Source organism: Eptesicus fuscus, chromosome 15 (assembly GCF_027574615.1).
Source record: "Eptesicus fuscus isolate TK198812 chromosome 15, DD_ASM_mEF_20220401, whole genome shotgun sequence".
Taxonomy (NCBI): Eukaryota; Metazoa; Chordata; class Mammalia; order Chiroptera; family Vespertilionidae; genus Eptesicus; species Eptesicus fuscus.
The window spans coordinates 18,615,154-18,626,314 of record NC_072487.1 but is presented as its reverse complement, the minus strand read 5'-3'; the positions used below and the strand labels follow the sequence as shown (position 1 = coordinate 18,626,314).

The following is an 11,161-nucleotide window of genomic DNA, read 5'->3' as shown; positions in this document are numbered from 1 at the left end:
TCTTTTGTTTCCTAACCAGAATGGCGACTCTGAAGACAGCAGAGGAGCTAGCTGCCAGGCGCACCATGAGAGTGGGCCAGGCCCCTCTGGAAGGGACATGGCTGAAAACGGGGGAAAACTGAACCCTGCCACCAGGGGCTGAGCCCTCTGCACAGCCTAGGGCGAAGGGAGATTCCCTTTCGGCCTAGCGCCAGTGATGGCGAACCTATGACACGCGTGTCAGCACTGAAAGGTCCCAGGTTCAATTCTGAGGCGGCCGCATGCCGAGGATGAAACATTTGCTGCTCCTGAGGATGAAACATTTGCGAAATAATGTTTTTTCCTCAAAGTGACACACTACCCGCGTTATGCTCAGTTTTCTGGCGAAGTTTGACACACCAAGCTCAAAAGGTTGCCCATCACTGGGCTCTAGCCTCAGCTGTATGGAAGAGGCGGCACCCTTTCCAAACACAACGCTCTCCAATGGAAAAGCACGGGGCTTGAGAGAAACAATGAGCAAAGGGACCGTGAGTTTACACCCCTGTCTCCTCTGCTGGAGAGAGTGCATGTGAAGGTAGAGCCCATACGTACGTATCTTTGAACTCCCAGCGCCTGGCGCATGCGGGCCCCCATCCAGGAGCCTGTGTTAACCTGGGCCAAGCTGCAGTGATTGATAACTGCCTCGTGGTGATCCTTTACAGGCACTTTGCTCACAAGAACCTGACTGGGAGGCGCTTACTTCAGTGGAGATGTCAGGAGGGGAGGGTTCCACAGGCCACTGCAGGGAATGGGTGCAATTCCAGCTCTCGGCAGGAGGGGGCACCCAGGCACCCTGCCGTCAGCAAAGGGGAGGGGAGTGCTGGTATTGATGATACAAAACCTCTTCTGGGACTTGCCCTGGGCAATTCTGTTTACACACTTCCCATAGCTTGTAAGCCACACACACACACACACACACATACACACACTCAGAGTAGTTCTGGTAAAGAGGTGGTTAGTGGCACCACAAATAGGCAAAAACCCTTTTGGAAAAATGACATTTTTCAGACCTTTGAGATATCAGTTCTATTGTCAGGGATGGAGCATAGTGAATAATTCAAAATGCAGATGTAACTTTATCCAGAAAAATGATAATTTGTGTTATTTTGAGTAGTGAAAAATTGGGTATATCTTAATCTCTAATAATAGGGAACTTGTTAAGTAGTGATGAATTATCAGTGATTTGTATTTATGCTTTATATATATTATCTAAATCCTTTACCGTGAATATATAATAATCTTAAGTAAAAAGAAAATGAAGGTAAGACTATGAACTTTTACACTCAATATATTGCCAAAACTTTGTAAATTGGTATAAACTCTTGGGAAAGACTTTTGGAAAAATATACATCAACAGCCATTAAGATGCTCATAATATTTAACTCATCAATATTTCTTGAAAGAATTTATCCTATTTAAAATGATTAAAAGAGAAGTATTTTTTTTCTGCATAAAACTGTTCATAGAAACACTCAAAATAGCAGGAAATTAGAAAATATAGAAAGGACTTACTAAAGGATAATGGTTAAACTGAAAAGCAACAGCATGGGATATTTTAAAGCCATAAAATGTTAATTATGAGAGCTATGAAGAAGCTTAGAAAAATGGTTGACTTACTAATTTGCTAACAGATGCCTACCCCATGCCAGGCATAAATGCCTTTAAAATGGAAAAAGAAAAGCCCTCTAAGAAGATAAAACTGAATATTCCCTAAGACAACTGTGAAATATTTGGAAGAAAACACACAAAAGCTAATGTTATTCTTGGGTAGTAGGATTAGGGGTGATTTTTCTTTCAACTTTCATTTGTTACTTAATATACAATTTAAGAACTATGAACAAAAAACATTTTGCAATTTCCTAGAATATTTATTTAAAAAAAAAACCTGACAAATATGACTTAGAACACTTGTAATTTTCCCCAGTTTTTAGGATTTTCTTTTTTATACTTTTGAACATTTTGTTTTCCTTTTTACAAGAGATTGGCCAAGAAAACTACTCTAGTGTAGGCAGCGGAGCTGCGAAATATTATTTATATTAGGGATACCCTTCCTTTGAAATATATACCTTTTAAGGCACCTGTTCATCCATCCATCCATCCATCCATCCATCCATCCATCCATCCATCCTGCAAACATTTGTCCAGCTACTACTAAGCATTAGGCAATGTATTAGGCTTTGGTGAGTTTTTGCTCTCAGGGAGTTCAGTTTAGCAGGTAGACTGATGTACATGACCATGACAAGAGTACAGGCCCAAGAGAATCAGAGAAGCCCTCATTTTAGTTGACATTGGAAAGTAAGTTGGAGTTTTCCAGGCAGGGAGGGCTGTTGAGTGACAGGGGCCAGTCAAGAAAGGAAGTATGGCAGGAGAGGGCACCTTTGGAACTTAAAGGTGGTTTAGAGAGTAGCGCTCAAAGCAGGCTTTATGCACAGATAGTGCTACATGTGAAAGGACAGACTCTTCAAATCCCAGCTACCTCTTTTACTATGAACTCTGCACCCTTCAGTTTCCTTATCTGAAAAATGAGGATCATAAAATACCTTATGAATCTCTGTGTGGTTTAAATGAGTAAAAATGTATGTACAATGCACATCGTAGACACTGAATGAAAAATTACTATCATATATATTAGGTAATGGAGAGGTATAAGAGAGACAATATCCAAAAAGTTCAACGAGAGAGCAGATCCATTTAAGTGAGTTTCCAAATTCAAGTGTCCAAAGCCCAGTTCTCCTGGGAATACAGGATAACACCCCATGCTTTACTTTCTCAGGGGGCTGCCATTGAAGGTTATTTATCAGACTAACTTTACTTTTTGACTGTTAATGAAACGGCACCCCTCCCCAGTGTAAGCCACTTTAGAGCTTATTCACATTGAGAATTCCAGTCTGCTTAACTGTAAGAACAGATCTCATCTTCCAACTTTCAAAACACCTAGCACATCTTCACCAGCACAGATAAACAAACGATAATGCGAACCTGCTAGCCCTTTCCAAGGAAGAAGATGAGATATTTTTGCCGGGTCTACTGGTATGTTTGTTCCAGTCTGCTTTAGAATCCAAATCTCACCTGAGATTGGTAGGGACTTTATTTAGAATTAGAATATGAAAAAACATATAGTGAAACTACTAGATCATCTCAGATAAGCCTGACTATTGAATAATCATAACATGTAGCCCATGCAATCACAGAAGTGAAATTTTCTTAAAATACTTCCTACAACATTCACTCCGTGTTTTTGCCTGTCTAGGGATAACTTATTCCTCATTAAAGTTTTCTGAAAATGAAAAATGGAATTGGTGACACTGAATGGTACTCCCAGTCTTTACTTGCTATTGACATTGGTTAGTATTGGGCTCAGAGATCCTGGTCTGGTCATGTCTTCACAGCTTCAAAGACAGCAATGAAGCTGATGTGCATCTTTACAGAACTGTCTCTACTTACCCTACGGTGATGTCAAAAATGTTGCTTCCGACAGAGCTGGATACAGCCATGTCCCCAAGCCCCTTCCGGGCCACTATGACACTGGTGATAAGGTCAGGGATGGAGGTCCCAGCGGCCAAGATGGTCAGACCCATAATCTCTTCACTAATGCCAATTGTCTCTCCAACCTAAAAGTGATGACAGGGACAAACGTGAGAGTTTGTAGTCAAAAAACCACTCAAACCACAAACATTTCAATGCAACACCCTTTTATTTTATTTATTTATTTATTTTCTAAAGTTTTACATATGTCTTCTTTTACCCCAATTGATCCCCCCTCCCGCCATCCCCATCCCGGGCAAGCCCCCACTGCCCCAGTGTCTGTGTCCATCGGTTATGCTCATATGCATGCATACAAGTCCTTTGGAATGCAACACCCTTTTAATGAGTTCCTTCTCTGGGTTATGCTGAGCACTGAAATGATAAAGAGGAATAAGCTACAATCATTGCCATAGAGTTTATATGTTAATGATACCCGAGAGATTGGGAATGTTCACATAAGGTTTAGACAGATAATCTCAAAAAGGCTACACAGGGCAGCCTCTGTATGGTGTTTACTAAGACTGGGCAGAGGAAGCAGAAAATTAGTTTAAAACAAAAAACAACTGGTCAGTGTCTGGCAATGGCTCCAGATTCTGTGGCAGATGTCCTTGGATTTACCATTGAAGGTTAAAGAGTTACACCCAGCATCCCCGTGTTTCCTGAACAGATCCTAGTGTCCATAACCTCCTCCCAAACACTTAAAACTACCATTTTCCACAGGAGACTTGATCCGGGCTGGTTTTGCTTTGATAATACAGAACTGTAAATCAGCAAGGCAGCGATGAAGAAACCGTCGTTTAGGGAATTAGAGGACCTGGTCCAAGGGCTGGCTGTGGCATTCATTAAGCACTTGACCTATTGCTAACTGAATGCACTGTGCCATGTGTTTGACCCTCCCTTTCTTGTCTATAGAGCGGTGCTTCAAGGTGGTGGTGAGGACTAAGTGTAATTTGTGGAAAAGTAAATGGCACACGTTATTGAAAGGCCAGGGGAGCAATTATATTTTCTTTTGGTCTTGTCTTTTACAGACTGATGAGTTTGATCAGGCATCGTTCTAGCCCAAGCATGTCAAACTCACGGCCCGTGGGCTGCATGCGGCCCACAATGAATATTTTTGTGGCCTAGGCAATATAACGGTATGTAAGAAACATTTCAATAAAAATTCTGTAACTTAATTTTTACAATATCCTGTTATACATAATTATTAATAACGAACTACAACATTTGCTAATGACTGATTACTGTAATTGTGTTGCATTCATTTCCCTTACGCGCCTTATGTGCAGGCGCATCATTTCTCTCCACTAATACCAGCAGCGAATAATTTAGCAGCCGATTGCCACGTCATTAATCTTGTACTGACTTGTTTGCTGAGCGCAACAGGAAATATTTCGCTTTTGGAGAACAAGAAAAATAGGTTTATTTGCGTTACGCTTATTAATTTGTGCAGTTATTCAGTGTCTGGTAGTTAATGTTCAAAAAAATTAATTTTTATTAAAATGTTATATTACTTTATGTTAACTTACTCATTTATTTCAGCCCTTTGTATTCAGCAAATAAACCTACGTTTCTATGAAAATTGAAGCTTTTTGTTTTTTGCAGCCCACTTAAACTTAAACCTTGTTTATTTGGCTCGTGTTAGCCTTTGAGTTTGACATGCTTGGTCAAGCCTCACATGGAAGCTCCTCCATTCTCTTGAGCAACTTGTTTGTCTTTTGGGAACTTGAAAAAACTTCATATATCTTCTGAAGTTGGTAAACTGAAAACCTTTAAGATAATGCTTTCAACGTGGTTTCCAACAGCCTACCTGATGATGTCCATAAATTTTGAAAAAAACTGAAAGGGCCGAAGTAGGATGTAAGTTTAAAGGTTTTCAGGAAATAGAATAAACACATTTCTAAATCCCTCTTTTGATTTATAAGTGATAGCTTAGTTCTCACTAGCTTAAAAGCATAGTTGGGAGTTATTTTTATTTTGCTGGTCATGCCTGCTCCAGAGACCGGTGAGTTGCACTAGTCTGCCCTGTCCTCATGGTGCACGGATTCCCAGCTCCCATTAGACAGGAAGCTCCATGCACGCAGGGTTGTGGCTTGATGAATCTGTGTGACTCTAGAAACACTTTCACCGAAGGAGAATTTCTACTTACTAGTAAGCTCATTTTGAGTGAATTTCACTGAAGGGACTGCTGGCTACCCAGAAGCAAGGCGCTGGGTGCATGGATGGGACTGCATCCAGATCACTTTGGGGAGCATCAAAGAAAGTTAGAGCTAAAAAGGACACCAGGAGCCTCTGGGGTGGGGTGGGGGTGGGTGGGGTGGGGGGCGTTCCTTGATTTTTAATAAAAGCAAATGATAGAAGCACTCAGAATCCAAATCCCGTGCTGTTCCTCATCTTCTGTGATGCAGTTCCCGGCCTTGGTTTAAGAAGGATTTACAAGAACATCATACTGGCTAAACGAGACATAGGGTCCTTGTTGACTTTTAGAATTAACTTTTCATACGAGATGCAGTATAGATTTTAACCACAGGTTTTCATCACCCATGAAATCTACTAAGAAAAAGATACACGATGCAAAAACTATATAAAAAGAACAAATATAAAGGGAAATATGCATAAAGCATTTTATGTGAAGGGCACTCCTTTTGGCCAAATAGTAGTCAAATAAGTGAATCAAATAGGATGCATATTTAATTAATTAATTAATTAAATTTATTATTGGTAACACTGTGGGTACCAATATAGTTGAGCACTAAGTAGTATTCTTGCTCTTTTTATAGCTTTTAGAGTTCAAAAGTACAAACAGTAGAATTAGAGCTACACTTCTCAGAACAGAGTCTGCTATTGTGATCAGCTGTGTGGATGTTTTGAAAGAGAAACACATTTCTATGGGAGGAAAGAAAGAGAAACTTCTCATCTATTATTGGAAAGCAAGGCTTCTCTTTATATATCTGGGCCTTTCTGTAATTATTATTGTTCCAGGCATTTGTTTGTGTTTTTCTACAAGAGAATGAAAAGGAAAGAAGATTGTGGAGTAAAGATGAGCATTGAAAAGAAAATGGTGAAAGCCTGTACAATAATGTTTTCTGGGATGGCAAAGAGAAGTAGTTATAAAACAACATATTCCAGCAATTGAAAACCCCCATTTTTCATTATCAGTGCATGAAAGAATAAAAATGAGTATTAGGAAAAGCCATCATTTTAGCCTGGAAATCTGAAGGCTGAGAAGCAGCCCACCTCTGCAGTAATTTTTTGCCAGGTATTGGTAGCAAGTGTCTCTCAATGAATATGGAAAATAATGACTTTGGGGAAAAAAGAACTTCTTCAGGGGACCAGTGATTTTTTTTTTTTTTTTTTTTTTTTTTTTTTTTGTCCCCCCCCCCCCACCTGTCCTGCCCTTCCCAAGCCCCAGGGGACCAGTGATTTTGAGAAGAATAATCTGAAGTCAAATGTCATTAAAATAACTACGATAGTAATAATATAAAATTCCTTGTAGGAATAACTTTGGGTATATCAGCCAATATTTTCAGTAAATGTTGTTAGTGATTCCCTAAATTCCTTTTTTAAAAAAAAATCCTCACCTGAGGATATTTTTTCCATTGATTTTTAGAGAAAATGGAAGGGAGGGGGAGAGAAAGGGGGAGAGGGAGAGAGAGAGGAAGGCAGGGAAGGAGGGAGCGAAGGAGGGGCGGGGGAGAGAGAGAGAAACAGATGTGAGCGATCGATTGCCTCCTGCACGTGCCCCAATCAGGGCCAGGGATCAAACCTGCAACACAGGTACGTGCCCTTGATGAGGACTCGAACCCGAGACCCTTCTGTGTGTGGGCCATTGCTCTAACCACTGCTCAGGGCATAATTCCTTTTCATTCCCAAGAAGAAACTCTATACCTATTATCAGTCTCTCCCCATTTCCCTTTCTCCTTCCCCAAACCAAGGCATCCATTAACCTACTTTCTGTCTCTATAGATTTGACTATTTTTTTACATTTCATATAAATGGAGTCACATAACACATGATCTTTGGTGACTGGCTTTTCTTCACTTAGCATAAAATTTAGAGGTTCATTCACATTGTAACATGTATCAATACTTCATTCCTTTTTACTGTGGAATACTATTCCATCATATAGAAGACCACATTTTACTTATCTATTCATCAGTTGATGGACATCTGGGTTGTTTACAGTTTTGGCTATTATGAATAATACTGCTATGGATATGTGTGTACAAATTTTTGTGTCGATGTTCTCTTTTCTCTTGGGTATACATCAAGAGTGGAATCACGGGATCATATGGTAACTCTATACTTAAAAATTTTGTGGAGCTGCCAAACTGCTTTTTAAGGTGACTGCACTATTTTACATTCTTACCAGCAATATAAAAGGGTTCCAATTTCTACACAGTCTAGTGACTGTGAAGTGGTATCTCGTTGTGGTTTCGATTTGCAGTTCTCTGATGAATAATGATGTTGAGCATCTTTTCTTGTGCTTATTAGCCATTTGCATATCTTCTTTGGTGACATAGCTATTCAAATCTTTCATCCATCTTTAAAATTAGGGTGCCGTACGCTTGCCTTCTTATTATTGAGCTTCAGGGGATTTATATATATCCTGGATACAGTGCTTTATCAGGTATATAGGTTTGAAAATAGGTTCTAATCTAAATTTATTTTGCCATATGGAAATCGAGTTATTCCAGCACCATTTGTTGAGGTATCTTTCCATATATGTTCTTGGAATGTATTTCCTTATTTCAAATTGCTATGTTTTACTTATGTTTAAAAGTATAATAATGTGAAGGCTAATATAATAATGAAACAAAGGATCCAAGTGGACAGTTTGTAATTTATAAGTGAGATTAAAAGCATAAGTTCTGGAGTTTCAGAATCCTGGGTTAGAATCTCAGGTCTGCTATTTACTACCTGTATGATCCTGGGCAATTTTCTTATGAGCTCTAAGCTTAACACTTTTATCTGTAAACTGTGAATAATAATAGTTCCTCCCTCAAAGGATTTGTACTTATGGACAAATTTGTACTTATGGACAGGTCTGTCAAGGATTATTGTTAAGATTATAAGGACAAAGGGATGTGAGTTGCCAGGCACACAGTACACAATCAATAATGGTTACCACTATTTTCTCTTCTTTCGCATCTCATTCTTTCATTCATGTGTTACAACAAACACTTCCTGAGAGTTTATTATTGTGATAGGCATTATGACTGGTCTCTTTCTAAGAGCCAATGGAACTGCCTTATGACCCAGCGATTCCACTTCTGGGTCTATATCCAAAGGAACCCGAAATACTAATTCGAAAGAATATATGTACCCCTATGTTCATTGCAGCATTATTTACAATAGCCAAGATATGGAAGCAACCCAAGAGCCCATCAATAGAAGAGTGGATAAAAAGCTGTAGTACATATATACAATGGAACATTACTTGGACATAAAAAAAAAAAAAGAAATCTTACCATTTGTGACAACATGGATGGACCTAGAGGGTATTATGCTAAGTGAAATGTCAGAAAAAGACAAATACCGTATGATTTCACTTATATATGGAATCTAAAGAACAATATAAATGAGCAAACAAAACAGAAACAGACTCATAGGTACAAAGAACAGACTGATGGTTGCAAGAGGGTTTTGGAGGCCTGGTGAGAAAGGTGAAGGGATTAAGAAGTACAAGTTGGTAGTTACAAAATAGTCATGGGATGTAAAGTACAGCATGGGAATATAGCAAATAATATTGTAATAATTGTGTACAGTGCCAGGTGAGTACTAGAAATATGATGGGGAACACTTTGTGAAGTATATGACTGTCTAACCATTATACTGTATACCTGAAACTAATACAAAATGATATTGAATGTCAGCTGTAATTGAAAAAAAGAAAGGCTGGCCCTAGCCAGTTTAGCTCAGTGGATAGAGCGTTGGCCCACAGACTGAAGGGTCCTGGATTTGATTCTGGTCCAGGGCATGGCCCTGGCCCTGGTCAGGGCATGAGTGAGAGGCAACCAATCAATGTGTCTCTCTCACATCGATGGTTCACTCTCTGTCTCTCCCCCTCCCTTCTACTCTCTCTAAATATCTATGGGTGAGGATTAACAAAAAAAGAAAAAAGAAAAAAAAAAAAGAAGGCTGGTTAACTCCTGAAGAAAAAGTAAGTGCTACCGAGTCAGGCAAAACCTCGACATCCCAATGGAGTATTACACGGCCATAAGAAAGAGTGAAAAAGCGTCACTTACAACAACATGGATGGACCTTGAGAACATTATGGGAAGTGAAATAAGTCAAACAGAGAAAGCTAAGAATGATATGATTTAACTCATATGTGGGATATAAAACTGAAACTTATGTACACAAACAGCAGTGTGGTGGTTGCCAGAGGGAGGGGGGTGGGGGAAGAAAGGGGTCCTAATAAGAGGTGACAGGAGAGGATTTGACTTTGGGTGGTGGGCACATGGTCCTATATACAGATTTTGTAAATTAGTAATCCACACATGTAACCTATATGTTCATGTAGACTAATGTCACTCCAATAAAATAAAATAATAATAATAATAATAGTAATAATAATAAAATCAATGGGTGAGGATTAATAAAAAAAAAAAAAGAAAAAAAGGCAGGTTAACTCCCGAAGAGAAAGTAAGTGCTACCGAGTCAGGCAGAACCTCATCATCCCTCCCAGGCCTGAGCTGGCTTGGTTTCAGGCTGCAGAGGGCAAGCAGCAGCTAGGTTTGCCTTCCTTCCTCCACAGGCCTGAGCGGGGCTTTCTGACTTCACGCTCCAGGGAAAGGCCAGGAGATGCGGGAAAGTGAAGTGGGGTAAATTCCTTTAGTCCTGGAATATTTAACTTGTCTCGTCAGACGCCAATACTGTTGTGACAGTCTCAGAAAGCAAACACACTCATTAACAACTTAGCAACACCAGGCAGATGGTGTCACGGTCAAGGTCTTACCTGGTGTGCCCACCAGACCATTAAGTAAGAGAATATTGCGATCCAGGTGATGGCGCCGAAGAACGTGATGGGGAAAAACTTCCTTGCTGACTGAAAGAGAACCAGGGAGAGGCGAGAGCGTCAGTTCTATCAACAGTCTAAAGCTAAATCCACCGATGCAGCTGGCCGTCTTGGTAGGATTGGCAATCAAAAGGCCCTGACCACCCCCGGTCAAGCTGGGACAGTAAGAGTCTCGGGAATGTGAACTTGGTTAGAGCCAAATCATTGCAAAGCTAGTGCCTGAGATGGAACTCTCCTGAAGAGAATGTCTCCTCCTGCTGCTGGATGCTCAGATGCCCTTCCCAAGGCCTGGTTTCTCCCTCCCTCTCCTGCTCCCTTTTCTTTCTTCTGCTCAAGTTCCTCAGCATCAGTTTCTATTACTTCGACCCATGCATCATCATAATCCACATGCCACAAAACCTATGGGATTAATTACATTTTACAAGAACAGGAAGAATTCAGAAACAGAGTGGCTCATCTTACAGTCCCATGGGTGGTCAGGAAAAGCCACACAGAAAAAGCCATCACTATGGTTTCTACAGATCCCTGATGATGGCCAGTCCGGGACATTGGAACCACTCGTAGGGACAGGAACATACAGATGCCCAACCGTATGGCTCT

General features: G+C 40.2%; 1 protein-coding gene across 1 annotated transcript in view; it reads right to left on the bottom strand.

Annotated features, from left to right (window-relative positions):
* SLC24A2 (solute carrier family 24 member 2) overlaps positions 1 to 11,161 on the bottom strand; it is a 230,521-nt gene that overhangs the window by 2,564 nt on the left and 216,796 nt on the right. Inside the window, exons 9-10 of the mRNA XM_028150743.2 lie at positions 10,502 to 10,591; positions 3,463 to 3,629 (exon numbers count right to left, since the gene is read on the bottom strand). Of these exons, the coding sequence (XP_028006544.2) occupies positions 3,463 to 3,629; positions 10,502 to 10,591 (257 nt within the window). The remainder of the gene's footprint in view (positions 1 to 3,462; positions 3,630 to 10,501; positions 10,592 to 11,161) is intronic.